General features: G+C 43.8%; 2 protein-coding genes across 3 annotated transcripts; one reads left to right on the top strand and one right to left on the bottom strand.

Annotated features, from left to right (window-relative positions):
• The first annotated feature begins 1,372 nt into the window (after window positions 1-1,372).
• On the top strand, window positions 1,373-14,774 carry LOC311107825 (bromodomain-containing protein 8-like). 2 transcript variants are annotated; one of them, XM_084150388.1, is made up of 17 exons: window positions 1,373-1,434; window positions 5,177-5,273; window positions 5,416-5,485; window positions 6,727-6,776; window positions 6,897-7,019; window positions 7,228-7,308; window positions 7,524-7,588; window positions 7,700-7,860; window positions 8,139-8,330; window positions 9,543-9,639; window positions 10,224-10,387; window positions 10,532-11,002; window positions 11,091-11,293; window positions 11,553-11,645; window positions 11,733-11,801; window positions 11,968-12,253; window positions 14,000-14,774. In XM_084150388.1, the coding sequence occupies exons 1-17, from the start codon at window positions 1,416-1,418 to the stop codon at window positions 14,057-14,059; spliced, it is 2,301 nt and encodes a 766-aa protein (XP_084006514.1). In that variant the 5' UTR covers window positions 1,373-1,415; the 3' UTR covers window positions 14,060-14,774. The 2 variants fall into 2 exon arrangements, with proteins under 2 accessions (XP_084006514.1, XP_084006515.1); XM_084150389.1 differs by lacking the exon at window positions 1,373-1,434 and adding an exon at window positions 2,272-2,374.
• Window positions 14,775-14,880: 106 nt separating this feature from the next.
• LOC311107827 (DNA damage-inducible transcript 4-like protein) lies at window positions 14,881-16,683 on the bottom strand. Its single transcript, XM_084150391.1, has 2 exons — window positions 16,465-16,683; window positions 14,881-15,751 (listed from the first exon to the last, which is right to left on the bottom strand). Exons 1-2 carry the CDS (start codon window positions 16,634-16,636, stop codon window positions 15,306-15,308), a joined length of 618 nt encoding a protein of 205 aa, XP_084006517.1. The 5' UTR covers window positions 16,637-16,683; the 3' UTR covers window positions 14,881-15,305.
• Between the last annotated feature and the right edge of the window lie 53 nt (window positions 16,684-16,736).

Here is a 16,736-nt window from a genome sequence, read left to right on the forward strand (position 1 = left end):
AAGAGGGAAACCATATTGACTGCAGGTCATGGTAAGAAATGTTTGGTCATCAAGACTGTTTAGTTGCTCTGAGGATGCTCTCAGTCGTTCATAGTAGGTCCCCTCCTCTCCTGTAACATGATTTGCTCTGAGGGAATAAACATTATTATAATAAAGAATCAAATCAAATTGTATTTGTCACATACACGCGTTTAGCAGATGTTATTGCGGGTGTAGTGAAATGCTTGTGCTTCTAGCTCCGACAGTGCAGTAATATCTAACAAGTAATATCTAACAATTTCACAACATATACCCAAAACACACAAATCTAGTAAGGAATGGAATTTAAGAATATATACATATATGGACAAGCAATGACAGAGCGGCATAGACTAAGATATATTAGAATATTATAGAACAGAATACAGTATATTTACATTTTTGTCATTTAGCAGACGCTCTTATCCAGAGCGACTTACAGTTAGTGAGTGAATAAATGTTTTCATCCTGGCCCCCCGTGGGAAAGAACCCACAACCCTGGCGTTGCAAGCGCCATGCTCTACCAACTGAGCTACACCTGGCAAGATATGTAAACATTATTAAAGTGACTAGTGTTCCATTTCTTAAAGTGGTCAGTGATTTCAATAGGCAGCAGCAGCCTCTAATGTGCTAGTGATGGCGACAAACAATTAAAGACAAACAACAACAACAATAAAATATTAAACTTTATTACAACTCTATTACAAGTTGTAATGTAACTAATGTTTTATGTACACTGTATCAACTTCTGAGGGAATAAACTGTCTTATAATGTTTATTGTAATAAACTGAGTCAACTTTATTAACTTTGTTAAAAGTTATCCCGTGATTAATGTTTTAAAGGGATAGTTCACCCATATTACAAAATGACATATTGGTTTCCTTATCCTGTAAGTAGTCCATATCAGTTTCCCTGGCACTGCTTCCAAATGCTAATGTTTTATATACAGTATATTAGCATTTTCTGTGCATCATGTCCAAATCATTTATAAGTGACTTTGTTGAGCTACACAATTAATTGTAGATACTGTACTTTAGGATGATTTGGACATGATGGGCAAAAAAGGTCACAAACGTTACAGTGTCGGCCCATATAACGTATCCAAAAGTACAGTTACAGCAACATCCATTTCTAACATAACACAGAAGCAAAGGGAATTTATCATACTACTTTAGAAAGCTTATTTGATCACATTAAATTCAAAGAATGGAGGATGCGGGCATCGATCCCGCTACCTCTCGCATGCTAAGCGAGCGCTCTACCATTTGAGCTAATCCCCCGTACTGAAAGACAGTGTACATGAATTATTGGAATGTCATCGTCCGCGCCTGTCCTACATTGAAATGATTCCGGCGGAAGTTTAGTGGCGAGGCCCTGTCCATAAAGAAACAAAGAAATGGCGAGTGGAGTCGGGAGTGAGTATTATTTGTTATTGTTTGCTAGCTTGCAAATGTAGCTACAACGTATACTTACATTTCAAATGTAATGTACAATATGTTCGTAGCTAGCTGGCTTTATACATTATATTCGTCTAGTTAGCGGCGAGCGCCTGGCAAGCTAGCTAAATTGCTAACTAACAATCTGTTCCTAGCTACAGAGCACGCACCTTCCTAACCGAATATGGTAAACAACAAAAACAATTATTGGGTTAGATTACATAGCCAGCTAAGTGGTGATGTTATGCTTTCTAGCTAGCTAGCTCGAACCCTTCTTTGCATTAACAACAAGATTGTAGCTTGCTGGCTGTGTAGCCGGTGTTTAGCTAACTAGCTAGCCTAGATTTGCGCTCTGACCTAAGTTTGGTTCCCCCTTCGCAGCGACCTGTCAAATCTATCTTTCTCTCTATTGCTAGCCTAATAATGGACTAAAGGAGCCTAACGTTACTCCTTGTAGTCCAAGGACCTTACATGTTCTGTTTAGAGGCGAAATGGCTCTGGCAGCCAAATACTCCGTCTAAACGTCCAACCTGGACTTAGGGGTAGACGTAGCTCTTGATCATGACTCTCAGTTCGATTACATTACACATAAGTCATTTGCCCAAGGGGTCTTCTGTAGGGGTAAGTTTTGTTAAGAGCCAGGAGGCTCAGTCTGAACATGAACATGAATTGATTCTCAATTGCGGTACAGTTCTAGAAACATAAATCCCTCTACTTTCATATCACATCTAAATCATTTGAAAATACACACTGTTTTAACACAGTTGCAGTCGACAGTATTTTTCAGTGACAACACGTTGGTGGCGTCTGTCTTCCGTTTGTAGAGGCAGATAGATAATTAGCACAGGTAGTCGACAGTCTTCCATCTGTTTGCTGTAACATGGAACTATGGCAGTGTGGGAACCCTAATAATATAAAGGTGTGTTGTAATTTAACCTTTTGTTTTTAGAAAATTATTTATCGCCGATATGAAAGATACGTTCCTTATGTTTCCAAAGCCGTACCACAAGCGATGCGTGTTAACGTTTAGAGCAAGCGTCTGGGCTCTTAAAGGGATAATCCACCCCCAGAAATAAAAATCATGAAACTCCTGTCAATTTGGTGAAAGCTAACAGTGCCTTCAGAAAATATTCACACCCATTTGACTTTTTCCACATTTTGTTGTGTTACAAGGTGGGATTGAAATTGATTTCATTGCCATTTTTTGTCAATGATCTGCACAAAATACTCTGTCAAAGTGGAAGAAAAATTTGAACATTTGTATAACATTTATGAAAAATTAAACACTAATATCTTGATTACATAAGTATTCAACCCCCTGAGTCAATACATGTTAGAATCACCTTTGGCAGTGATTACAGCTGTGAGTCTTTCTGGGTACGTCACTAAGAGCTTTGCACACCTGGATTGTACAATATTTGCACATTATTCTTTAGACAAATCTTCAAGCTCTGTCAAATGTGTTGTTGATCACAGCCATTTTCAAGTCTTGCCATAGATTTTCAAGCAGATTTAAGTCAAAACTGTAACTAGGCCACTCAAGAACATTCAATGTTGTCTTGGTAAGCAACTCCAATGTATTTTTGGCCTTGTGTTTTAGGTTATTGTCCTGCTGAAAGGTGAATTTGTTTCCCAGTGTCTTTTGGAAAGCAGACTGAATGAAGATTTTCCTCTAAGATTTTGCCTGTGCTTAGCTCTATTTATTTATTTTTATTTTAAAAACTCCCTAGTCCTTGCCGATGACAAGCATACCCATAACATGATACAGCCACCACCATGCTTGAAAATATGAAGAGTGGTACTCAGTGGCGTGTTTTGTTGGATTTGCCCCAAACATAACGCTTTGTATTCAGGACACCAAGTGAATTTCTTTGCCACATTTTTAGCAGTTTTACTTTAGTGCCTATTCTGTGCAGGCTTCCTTCTTTTCACTTTCATTTAGGTTAGTATTGTGGATTAACTACAGTGTTGTTGGTCCATCCTCAGTTTTCTTCTATCACAGCCATTAAACTCTTTAAAGTCACCATTGGCCTCATGGTGAAATCCCTGAGCGGTTTCCTTCCTCTCCGGCAACTAAGTTAGGAAGGACGCCTGCATCTTTGTATTGATACACAATCCAAAGTGTAATTAATGACTTCACCATGCTAAAAAAATAATGAGGTAGTCATTCAAAAATAATGTTAAAACATTATTATTGCACACAGTGAGTCCATGCAACTTATGTGACTTGTTAAGCAAATTATTACTCCTGAACGTTAGGCTTGCCGTAACAAAGGGGTAGAATGCTTGTTGACCCAAGACATTTCAGCTTTTCATTTTTTATTAATTTGTAAACATTTCTAAAAACGTAATTCCACTTTGACATTATGGGGTATTATTTGTAGGCCAGTGACACAAAATCTCAATTTAATCCATTTTAAATTCAGGCTGCAACACAACAAAATGTGGAAAAAGTCACGGGGCTGAATACTTTCTGAAGGCACTGTATGTTCTATCAGTGGGTCAAATAAACATAAATCCCCATGTTTTAACTTTTAAGTGGTCCGGAAATCGTGTAGGACCGCGTCATAGCTACATAAATCTCGTCACTGGAGATAGGGGATAACACGCTCACATTTTCATAACTCTTTTAAAACAATTACCTGCACTCCAGATCGCCAAATCAGCCAGTACATGATATGGGCATACTTGTCTAGAACACATCCATCTGTTTATATCGTCGTGACAAAGTATATATTTCACTTAGATGTGCTCAATCTAGACAGTGTACCAAATTATTCAACTCTGTTTCTGTGTTTGTGGGAAACAAAGATATTACAGAAAGGATGAGATAGGTATCCCATTGGGCAATAAATGGAGCAACGCCCCACCCACCTGACTGTCGACCCATCGTATTCACGTTGTCATGCTGCTTCACGCGGTTGCTAAGCTAATCGTCACACAATCCCTTCTCAAAGTCAGGGTACCTGCCTATTTTCCTCGAAAGTACGTAATGTCACGATTCCAAAGCTATACGATATTACAGGGAACACGTTAATTATCTCACATTTTGGAAAATATTTACAATGTTGTACTTCTTGTTCGCGGAATTCATGCTAATGTTCGGTTTTTGAGCTAGCGCAAGATTGATTCCCATTCACTCCTTGAAGGAGTACACAATGGCCGTTAATACGATTTCTAATAGAGTTTCCCATCTCCTCAAAAGTATCTCTGTGTGAAAGAAATGTGCTCTGGGCAGAGACGAACTGCAAATTGAACTCTTGTGAGAGACTCCTAAATTGATAGTGCAGTTTGTTTAGCCGACTTTATAGCTAGCTAGCTACTCCACATGCTGATATTGACTTTGATATTGTTGTGTGTAGCTAGGTTTTCTAGCTAGCTAGCCAGCCAGCCCAAAGAGAGCGCATTGCATTGTGGGTTTTGTAGTAGACTTGAGCTGCAACATATTTCCCAAAACGTTTTTCACGTTTCTACCAACCTTGTCATAACGACAAAATGAAACATTTGTTCACAAAAATTGTTTTCACATATTAGTGTTATTTAACACTGTTAATCATAGGAATTAGTGGTTTGGGTTGGATTTATCCCATTAACAAAACTCCCCCTGCCAGAAGATACTATCTTCAATAGGAGCTAAAGGTAGTTAGCGTCTATGAATGGGCAATTGCTAACCTACCTCTTCCAAACTTCATAATTTCCTTATCTCTGTCTTTATGTGTAGAACACAAGATGCTTTCCGCTGGCCCGACGGAACCGTGGTCATTGAGGGAGAAACTATGCCTAGCCTCCTCTGTTATGAGGAGCGGAGACCAAAACTGGTAAAGAAACACACACTACCAACGTTTTCCCCAGTCTTTCACTCTGTCTGCATCTACATGTTTTTATTTCTCTAGTGTGCATAGTAAACTGTTCTACATGGTCATTTTTTGTACACTACTTGATTGTCCTCCTACCTTTCAGGGTGTCGGTCAGCAGAGCCATCAAGCCTTTCTCAGAGCAAGGCCGCCCAGCAGACTGGTTTTCTCAGAAGGTAAGAGACAGTCACGCTGTGACACAACAATTAATCTCTGTCATGATGAACAAGGATAAAAGGTCAGCTACTATATATACAGTATGTGGACACCTGCTCGTCGAACATCTCATTCCAAAATCATTGGCATTAATATGGAGTTGGTCCCCCCTTTGCTGCTATAACAGCCTCCACTCTTCTGGGAAGGCTTTCCACTAGATGTTAGAACATTGCTGTGGGGACGTTCTTCCTTTCAGCCACGAGAGCATTAGTGAGGTTGGGCGATTAGGCCTGGCTCGCAGTCGGCGTTCCAATTCATCCCAAAGGTGTTCGATGGGGTTGAGGTCGGGCTCTGTGCAGGCCAGTCAAGTTCTTCCACACCAGTCAAGTTCTTCCACACTGATCTCGACAAACCATTTCTGTATGGACCTCGCTTTGTGCACGGGGGCATTGTCATGCTAAAACAGAATTGTCTAGAATGTCATTTTATGCTGTAGCATTAAGATTTCCCTTTACTGGAACTAAGGGGCCTAGCCCGAACCATGAAAAACAGCCCCAGACCATTATTCTTCTTCCACCAAACTTTACAGTTGGCACTATGCATTCGGCAGGTAGCGTTCTCCTGGCATCCGCCAAACCCAGATTTGTCCGTCGGACTGCCAGATAGTGCAGCGTGATTAATCACGCCAGAGAACGCTTTTCTACTACTCCAGAGTCCAATGGCGGGAAGCTTTACAGCACTCCAGCCGACGCTTGGCATTGCACATGGTGATCTTAGGCTTGTGTGCGGCTGCTCGGCCATGGAAACCCATTTCATGAAGCTCCCGATGAACAGTTCTTGTGCTGATTTTGCTTCCAGAGGCAGTTTGGAACTAAGTAGTGAGTGTTGCAACCGAGGACAGGCGATTTTTACGCACTCGGCTGTCATTATCTGTGAGCTTGTGTGGCCTACCACTTCGCAGCTGAGCTGTTGTTGCTCCTAGACGTTTCCAATTCACAATAACAACACTTACAGTTGACCGGGGCAGCTCTAGCAGGGCAGAAATTTGACAAACCACTTTGAAATTCACTGAGCTCTTCAGTGAGGCCATTCTACTGCCAATGTTTGTCTATGGAGGTTGCATGGCTGTGTGCTCAATTTGATACACCTGTCAGCAACGGGTGTGGCTGAAATAGCCGAATCCACTATTTTGAAGGGGTGTCCACATACTTTTGTATATATAGTGTATCTAACTTGCTGTCTGTGTCTCTGACCCCCACAGCACTGTGCCTCTCAGTACTCTGAGCTGCTGGAGGCCACAGAGGCTCCAAAGTGAGTACACAAACACACACACTTTATTGGAGTATTCTGTTGCGTAGTCAGCACTCCAGCTGTCATCAGAGCGGTTCCCACAGAGTGTAATCATGTGTCTGATGCACGGTGCTGTTTCAGGCGTAAGCGTGGGGAGAAGGGTGAGGTGGTGGAGACCATTGAGGATGTGATCGTCCGAAGACTCACTGCGGAGAGGATAGAAGAGCTGAAGAAACTACTGAGAGACACACAGGACAAATACAGGTCAATACACATGGGCACTCTCGCTCACACACCCATTCAACCTCTCACGCTGTCTTTCTGTTTCGCTCTCGATCTTGCTATCTCTCTCACATTACACACACACACTCCCACTCTCACACGTTAAACCCATCGCTCTCAATGCATAGCCAGTGTCTGTGTTCAAAGCCATTGTAGATGACAATGTGAACTCTACTTCCTGCTCTAACAGGAAGCTGAAGAAGGAGGTGGATCTGATCCAGACCGGACATCTGGACTCCCGGCTGGAGGAGCTGTGGACAGACGTATCACAGTAAGAAACTGGTCTGTCTGTCTGTCCACCTGTCTGTCTCTTAGTGTATGACTGCATGCCTGTCTGTCCACCTGTCTGTCTCTCGGTTTGTGTCTGCATGTCTGTCGGTCCAACAGTGTGTTTATTTGTTGTATGCACTACATTGTGATTCATAGTGTACTTTCTGTACCAGATTTAGCAGTGACGATTGTGTTTAAAATGGTTTTGTTTGGCAGGAAAAAGAAGCAGGATGAGGACGAGGCAGATCTTAAGAGGAAGGCCACAGAGACAGCCTATCAGGGTAAGCTTTGGCCTAATAATAATAATCCAAATGTTTGGGCACCACTGATTGGACCAATGATTAGGCTCAGGAACTACTGTTAATAGTAACCCCTCCTCTCTCTGGTCTCAGCTCGCCAAGCGGTTAAGAACACGCCCAAGCGGGTGCCCAGTGTCACTGTACGCTCCCCTCTGGGTGCCAGTCCCACGAGCATGGAGGCACAGACAGACACCCCCACACCCCCAACAGACACAGCCATGCCCCAGGCAGAGGAGCCCTCTGGCACCACTATGGTAAGGGAATGACCCAAGTACTGGTCATCATACGCGTGCTTTGTTATTTTGTTTAGCTTTTTGTCTTCAACAGTTGTCCCTTGTTGACGTGTGTGTTGCTAGCAAATGACAAGTGACTTGCGTATTCTGTATTCAAGCTCTGCCTTGCACTTCCATCAGCGTGCATGAAATGGGTCAAAGACTGATCAGTATTGGAAGGAATACAATTGAAGTGCTGTGGTCTATTAAATGGAGGAGTAGTCAGTGAATGTTTTTTTCCCCCCAATCTGGCCACGTAGGCCCAGGGGGTGGCTGTGTTTCTACCATCGTCGGATGCTCCAATGGTGGGGCCTAAGGAGGGAAGCCTGGGGTCTCTGGTTGACGACTCCCCACAGAAGAGGCTCCTCAGTCAGAAGTCCACACCACCTCCCTCCCCTCTCCTCTCAGAGCTGCTGAAGAAAGGAAGCCTGATCTCTGCTAGCCCCAGACTGGTGAGAAATACACAACAGAGAAAGTTGAGAGGGATAAAAAAATTAACTGATGATTTGCGGTAATAAGGGATGAAATTATTGAGTTATATTGGGTGGATATGTTTAAGGGAGAGGGTTCAGATTAAGTTTGACTTCACAAGCTACTGGTGTTGGAAATTCCTGTCTTAATTGTATCACTCAATTGCTGTATACTCCTGAGTGGCGCAGTGGTCTAAGGCACTGCATCGCAGTGCTAACTGTGCCACTAGAGATCCTGGTTCGAATCCAGGCTCTGTCGCAGCCGGCCGCGACCGGGAGACTCATGGGCGGCGCACAATTGGCCAGCGTCGTCCAGGGTAGGGGAGGGAATGGCCGGCAGGGATGTAGCTCAGTTGATAGAGCATGGCGTTTGTAACGCCAGGGTTGTGGGTTCGTTTCCCACGGGGGGCCAGTATATAAAAATTTAAAAAATATATATATATATATATATATGTATATGTGTATTCACTAACTGTAAGTCGCTCTGGATAAGAGCGTCTGCTAAATGACTAAAATGTAAATGTAAAAAATTAGAATTTTCATGCACCGCAGGAAATGCAGATGAGCTTTGTGATTTACATAAATTCACTGAAAACCCACACTAACACATGGTTATATTAAAGCGGCAATCAGCAGTTGCTGCATACATTTTTTGACTTATAAATTAATAATTATATACCCATTGATTCTTGAAGAATCTAACTTCTAAATGCCTCATGAGCTTAGTTCAACTGTCGTACCCCATCAGAACCCCAAATAGAAGCTTGTTTTACTCCAATGTTTTTAAACAATGTAAATGTAAACAAACACTATTATAGACTAAAAATGTGGTTCAAACTATAATTTTGACATCATGGATGGTCAGTCCTTGCATCCATAGCACTGTCTATGCAGTTTAGAGTGGTTACATTTCTCCAGCCCCATCCCTCAGCTTTTTACCGAAACAGTGGCGGGGGAGCAACTGCGAATTGCCCCTTTAACAGTATTGCACTTTTCATGTAGCCTACTTTTGGCCAGCTAATAGGCTAACCACAGATCAAGCAACATTATGGACTGAACATTCAAATCCTGTTGCTACAGAATTCTATTGTTGTGACCATATAGGTCAAATTAAGATCCTACATCTGTACCAAGCTGCTTCAAACAGTTGAATCAGGGATATTGTGTGTTGATGATGTAATATATCTGTGTCAGGTGGTGGAGGGGGATGTTGCTGCTGCAGGACTGGCTAATGGAGGACTTCCCACTACAACCCTTACTATCCCAGCAGGCCTTGAGGTCGCCAGCTCAGGTAACTACGGCAACCGTGATGTAACACTGCTTGCTAGCTGGCTGGATGTTATGTGTTTGCCTTGATGTGTATTTTAGGATGCTAAGTTGAGTGCTATATGTGCTGGTGGGTGCTTCTGTGCTTTAAATGTGTTAGAAGCAAAGTGTGTGGCTGTGTCCTTTTATTAGATTTACTTTGTTGTGTCCAATGGAAACAGTGTCCCCACTGCCCAGGCCAGCCCTGCCCCACCCAACACAGGTTAAAACTGTCCCTCATCTTTTTGTCCCTCCCTCCCACACTGTCTCAGTGTTTCTCTCTAAACCCAGCTGTCTCTCTCTTCCCTCTAGAAAAGGGAAGGAATATCTATGTGAAGAGGAACACGCATCTGATATCTACTCCCAGTGAGACCAGTGTACTATTTGTGGTGACACGTGCTTCTTTTCTTTCTTTCTTTCTTTCTTTCTTTCTTTCTTTCTTTCTTTCTTTCTTTCTTTCTTTCTTTCTTTCTTTCTTTCTTTCTTTCTTTCTTTCTTTCTTTCTTTCTTTCTTTCTTTCTTTCTTTCTTTCTTTCTTTCTTTCTTTCTTTCTTTCTTTTGTGTGTTCAGTCGGAGAGGCAGGCTCAGAGGTGGTGAAGGCAGAGCTGGGTGAGGAGGTGGAGCTAGTGAAGGAGGTGGGGCTAGTGGAGGAGGACCTGGTAGCTGTTTCCTACATGGAAGACGAGCTGGACCTGAAGACAGTGGAAGACCTCATCACCATCATAGAGGAGAAGGTACATAGTGTGTGTGCGTGGGGGGTGGGATGCAGCTTTTGACCTAGATATCTCTGTAGTAAGCGGTCTTGTTTGTGCGCACTCATCACAGTCCTCTCTCTCTCTCTCTCTCTCTCTCTCTCTCTCTCTGTGTGTATTTCTCAGGTGGATGACTCTGTGGAGGCTCTAGATGCTGCAGCAGTGGAGGCTGCTCTCTCTCTCTGTGAGGAGGCTGTTTCTGCCGGCCACTCCCTCTCAGGCCCCTGGGAGGCCCATGACTTGAAGGCCTCAGAGCCTGGGCCCACGGTTCAGTCTGACCCCACACAGGGGCTTCAGGGCGGGGTTGGGGCGGGAGCTAACCCTGGGGGCCTGGAGCCAGAGACAGAGAGTGGAAGGGGGGAAGCCAAGGAGGGGAAGGACTGTGAGGGATTAGAAACAGTGGGGACAGACGTTGCTCCTTCTGTTGCCGCTGACGACAGCCTGGCAGGAAGTGAGGTCACAGAGGAGGGAGTTCTCGAGGTGGAAGGAAGCCTGAGCACAGCTGTGAAGACTGAGAATGAGGAGTGGACCCAGCCGGAACCAAACACACCCTGCCTAGACTCAGAAGACAGCTCTGGATCAGGGAAAGAGTCCAAGGTAATTGTCCTCTTTTCAGTAACACACACACACATACCTCTAACAGGTGCAGTTGAATTATCATCTCTCCTTGTGTATCTTTGTGTAGGAAGTGAAGGATGAGGATGGAGGGAGCGACGGGGATCCTGATGAAGGAATGGAGATGAAGGAGTGTGGAGAGGGGGAGGGGGAGGGGCCCTACCTATCAGAAGTAGAACCGGCAGCCAGTGAGAGCGAGGATGGCTATGGCCCCTCCTCCCAACGCTACACCACAGCTGATTCACTAGCCAGCAGCCCCGCCTCTTCTCAGTTGTAAGTGTCCAACCCTGGTCCTTGTATCTATGGCAACTCTTAACCTGAACATGCCATCACAAGCCTGAATAATGCAAGTCAACTCGACCCTAAAGAATGCTTTTTGACCTCTCCCCAAGATGAGGGGTGGTTTCTCTGTAGTAAGCTGTCTTGTGGACTTTTGTGCACTGTCATCACAATCATACCTGTCTCTCTCCATTGACCTCTCTCGCCCTCTATCACTCACTCACTCACCCTCCTGTCTCTCTCTCTCTCTCAGTTCGATATGTGGGGAGGATCAGGAGGCCGTTCAGGCTCAGAAGATCTGGAAGAAAGCCATCATGCTGGTGTGGAGAGCAGCAGCCAATCACAGGTCAGCTCTTAGCCATGTGCCCAATAACAGCCAATATGTCTGAGGCACTGTGTAGTTTGCCTGATCTGTTGTTGTTACCTATGACAGGTACGCCAGTGTGTTCCTCCAGTCTGTGTCTGATGACATCGCCCCTGGTTACCACAGCATTGTACACAGGTGAGAGTTCTATAAGAGCAAACAGATTGTGTTATTATATGTTATGTGCATATGAAAATAAAATATATATAAACAATGTAAGTACATACTAACCATCCCCTGTAAAACACACACACACACTCCTCCCTCACACATCCACACACCCTTTCCCTCCCTCCCCCTCCAGACCCATGGACCTGTCGGCCATCAAGAAGAGCATCGAGGCGGGTCAGATCCGTACGACAGCGGAGTTCCAGCGTGACATCATGCTGATGTTCCAGAACGCGGTGATGTACAACAGCTCTGACCACGATGTGTTCCACATGGCCCTGGAGATGCAGAGGGACGTTCTAGAACACGTGCAGCAGTTCCTGGCCACTCAGCTCATCATGCAGACCTCGGAGTCCTCCATCTCCACCAAGAGCCTCAGAGGCCGCGAGGGGGGCCGCAAGCCAGGGGAGCCAGTGGAGAAGGTAAGGCTAGACTAGACACACACACACACACACACACACACACCTCCGAGTCCAGCATTGACACCAACGAGTCAAGACATATACAATTGATGCCAGACAGACTGTGTACCCATCTCATGCCCCAATAATCTTATCTTGCCTCTCTCCTACCTCCCCGCCATTACACTTCCTCTGTAGGAGCATGGAGCCTCTGTCTGTCTCCCCTCTCCATTACTACTGTCTGTCTATCTGTCTGTCTACTGTCTCTCTCCTCTCCATTACTACTGTCTGTCTGTCTACTGTCTGTCTCCCCTCTCCATTACTACTGTCTGTCTACTGTCTGTCTCCCCTCTCCGTTACTACTGTCTGTCTGTCTGTCTACTGTCTCCCCTCTCCGTTACTACTGTCTGTCTACGGTCTCCCCTCTCCGTTACTACTGTCTGTCTGTCTGTCTACTGTCTCCCCTCTCCGTTACTACTGTCTGTCTACGGTCTCCCCTCTCCGTTACTACTGTCTGTCTACTGTCTCCCCTCTCCGTTACTACTGTCTGTCTACGGTCTCCCCTCTCCATTACTACTGTATGTCTGTCTACTGTCTGTCTCCCCTCTCCATTACTACTGTCTGTCTACGGTCTCCCCTCTCCATTACTATTGTCTGTCTGTCTACTATCTCTCCCCTCTCTATTACTACTGTCTGTCTACTGTTTGTCTCCCCTCTCTTACTACTCTGTCTGTCTGTCTGTCTCCCCTCTCTATTACTACTGTCTGTCTACTGTCTGTCTCCCCTCTCTATTACTACTGTCTGTCTGTCTGTCTCCCCTCTCTATTACTACTGTCTGTCTACGGTCTCCCCTCTCCATTACTACTGTCTGTCTACTGTCTCCCCTCTCCATTACTACTGTCTGTCTACGGTCTCCCCTCTCCATTACTACTGTCTGTCTACTGGCTCCCCTCTCCATTACTACTGTCTGTCTACTGGCTCCCCTCTCCATTACTACTGTCTGTCTACTGTCTCCCCTCTCCATTACTACTGTCTGTCTGCTGTGTCTGTCTTACTGTTTGTACAATGTTGTCTTGTTTGTCTGACTGTACTTGTTTGTGTTGTTTACTCTGGGTGTGTGTGTGCGGAGCGTAAGTGTGACAGTGTGTACAAGGGGTAAATGTCACTGTGTGTGTGTGGGTCTCTTTTCTCACTAACTGTTTGTCCTCCTACAGGACAGTGTCCCAATGGCTTCTCCCGCTTTCCTTCTCTCTCTCTTTGTAAGTATTCAGGTCGAAGGTCACAACTCACCAGATCAAGCCAAGCGCACGCTCTGTTTCTCCGTCACACACATCTCACACTCACAAACGCATAAAACACCAGTTTGCTACTCACACTGACTATAGTAAAACATTCAAAATGCATACACTCACCTCTCATATTAACAAACACAACCGTCACCAAGTTTTTGACCTTCGGTATTTGATTCTTAAATGGACCCATCCTGGTTGTGTGTGTGCGTGCGTTTGTTCATTTATCGCCATATGCCTTTTTTTAATGTATCCAGTGGTTGTCTTCAACTTCTTTCTTTGCATGTCTCTTCTAGTCCATAGTTTTTATTTCTTCCGTTTTTCCGTCCTATAATCTTTTTTTTTTTTCCATTTCATCTGGCGGGCAGCAGAGATCATCTTGTTTTAAACGGGCCATCCAGGAGCCATCGCTGGGTTTCCAACCTGGTGTCGGACTGACCTTTCACCTCTAACCTCACCCAACCTCTCTTCCCTGCAGGACGGGGGCACCAGAGGGCGCCGCTGTGCTATTGAAGCAGACATGAAGATGAAGAAATAACCGGAGTCAAAAGTCAGGGTGCCAACAGGCCAGAGGTTCAAAGAGACTTGATGTAGGGATTGGACGATTTAACCAAGAGAATGTTTGGTGGAGTTGTTACTGTTCTGTGAAGTCGGTTGTTTGAGTTTAATCAGAGTTTTCGGTTCGCTGTCTGTGTCAGAGATAGGGCTGCAGTCCTCTGGTATTCTCCTCTCCAGGCCATTTCTGATTTATCGTTGTGTACAGTTTAACTAACTTAAGTCTATGATTTGCATTTGAAGCCAGTACACTAGATATCAGACATAATTATGTTCCCGATTGACAGTTGCCACTGGTAACCAGCAGACACTGCAGCCCTGGAGGACAATCTGTTTTACCACTGCAGTAAAACTAAAGTACTAGTGACTGGCTGACTTGGGGCCCCATTGTGTTTTAGGATGTAGCCAACTGCAAAATATCCTGCAAGGAATCATGATGAGTGTCTACTGTATGTTAGTGGGAGTACAAAAAAGTAGTACCCGAGTGTTGAACTTCATGTACAGTTTGTTTTTCATTTCAGTGTGTTTTGTTGTTCAACTGTTTATTAAAGAGTAAGAAAATTGCAAACAATGGAAATGTCAGTTTAACTTTGACAGACCTAAGTTGAGCCCTTCAGTTCTTAGGGTATTGGTGATTCTGACAGCTGTTATGATTTAAAGAGTATGGCAACACTGAAAAGAATACTGTGCAAAAACATTTATTTCACATTTCTCAGTTTAACAATACTGAAACCGTCAGACACAGGGTAAGGGGCAACACCATCTTGCTTTCACATCCAGCATGAGGTTTTACAAAAGTAAGACAATCAAGCAATTGTTTTCTAACAACAAATGTGTAACAAAACAAAACAAAAACTATGGGGGAGTTAGATTGTACCATACTTGGCAACACATTTCACCCCCTGCTATAACCAGCAAGGTAACATGCATTCTGTGCTCTTTTCTATGTCAACTCAAATTTCAGCCATACAAAACATATAGGGTAACCATTCCTTCCTTTTTAAACGATACAAAATAATTTTTCCTTTTCACAATTGAACTGACTGTTCTCCAGTGATGTTCCAGTGCAAAACTTTCATTAGAATGTCAACTCTCCAATACAGTAGTGTACACTAACATACATTTAGTACACTGGGGGGAAAAAATAAATAAGTGGTGCAACAGCTTTTTCTCCTAACTGGAATGTAGAGAATTATAGGCCACATGTTGATTCCTGATAAGAAATTGTCTCAGCAAAACTCATGTATGACAGGGCTCGCGGAGGAATACAATTTCTTCTTGACCATCCGGTATTGGGGTCGTAGTTTCAACACCTTGTCGGTAACGAATATGTGCTTGAGAGGCGGCCAACAGTCTTTGTCCAGCTTGAACACGACGGACAGCTCGAAGGTAGGAGTGACAGTTGGGTCGGGTGTTATAGTTCCCAGCGTCTGCAGTGGTTGGCCCGGTTTTGTCTCCAAATAGACCTGTATGAAGGCCCCGCGGAGCCCGCACGGCTCTCCCGCTGAGGAGCGCACCACATCCAGGGCAACTTTGGCAGTCAGCGGGCAGGGAAGCAGCAGTATTCGGCACCGCAGACTCGATTCTTTAGCTTCAGAGAGACAACGCACTATCTGCCTGGTCATGTCCTGCTGGAGTATTCTCTCACAGTCAAGAGTTGTTTCAGAGTCCATACCTGGAAAAGAGAATGGTGTGTTAATATCAATATTGCTGATGAACCATGAGTTGAAGTTGCACAGCACGGCCTATACTTTAGTATTGCATACATTTGATATGGCAGGAGTTATATATGCTAAGACTACTATTTGACCTACTTACTAAGTTATTTAGCCTATTCAAGAACATTGCAACATTACATTTCAAACCATCTTAAAAATGTCCTTATTTTGATGATTAGTCCTAAACAAATGTTGCACTATAGGTTTAGAATATTACATACTCAGTAACATTGTTATTTTTTTTATTTTTTTCACATTGATAGTACAAATAAGACAATGGATCAGCCACTTTAAACTAGAGGAGAGAGCTCAGTTCAATTAACTTTTTATAACAGACCATCAGTTGATACAGTCATGAGCAGTCTGTTACACTAGACTATCTGGCTGCATCAGCTACATTGTATCAAGGCAGGCTACTGTGGCCCCTTGGAATGGTCATTTTATTTGACCATTTAAAATACATAATGTTACACCAGGCAACAGATACATATCCCAAAATGCCGAGGATTAAAGAGTTAAAATACTTGTTTCCATTGTGGTCCTCTACAAAGTTTGTCAAAAGGGCTATACAATTCACCAAAATTAAATCGCATGGTTATCAAAAGCCATTATTTAATACAGTACATCTATCTGATGAAATACATACTTAGATTTCAGAACAGAGACTTACTTGAGTTTATTTCCTTGATGAATTCGGGACTTTCAATGTTGCCTCGACGCACATATTTTTTATCGCTCGATGTGATTTGATCGATAAACTTTCTCATCAGTTCGACAACGTTATCCTCTTCAGACGCAATCGGAATTCCATGTCCGAGGACCAAAGCCGGGGTATAGACCATTGTGATTGTATCTCTATCTCCAACACTCCACTCAGTGATACACGTTTTCGTCCTATTCTCTCCATGTAGAAGTCAGTTGATTGAAGTCGCTGGAGCTCTC

Source organism: Coregonus lavaretus (assembly GCF_964263955.1).
Source record: "Coregonus lavaretus genome assembly, chromosome: 32".
NCBI classification, from domain to species: Eukaryota; Metazoa; Chordata; class Actinopteri; order Salmoniformes; family Salmonidae; genus Coregonus; species Coregonus lavaretus.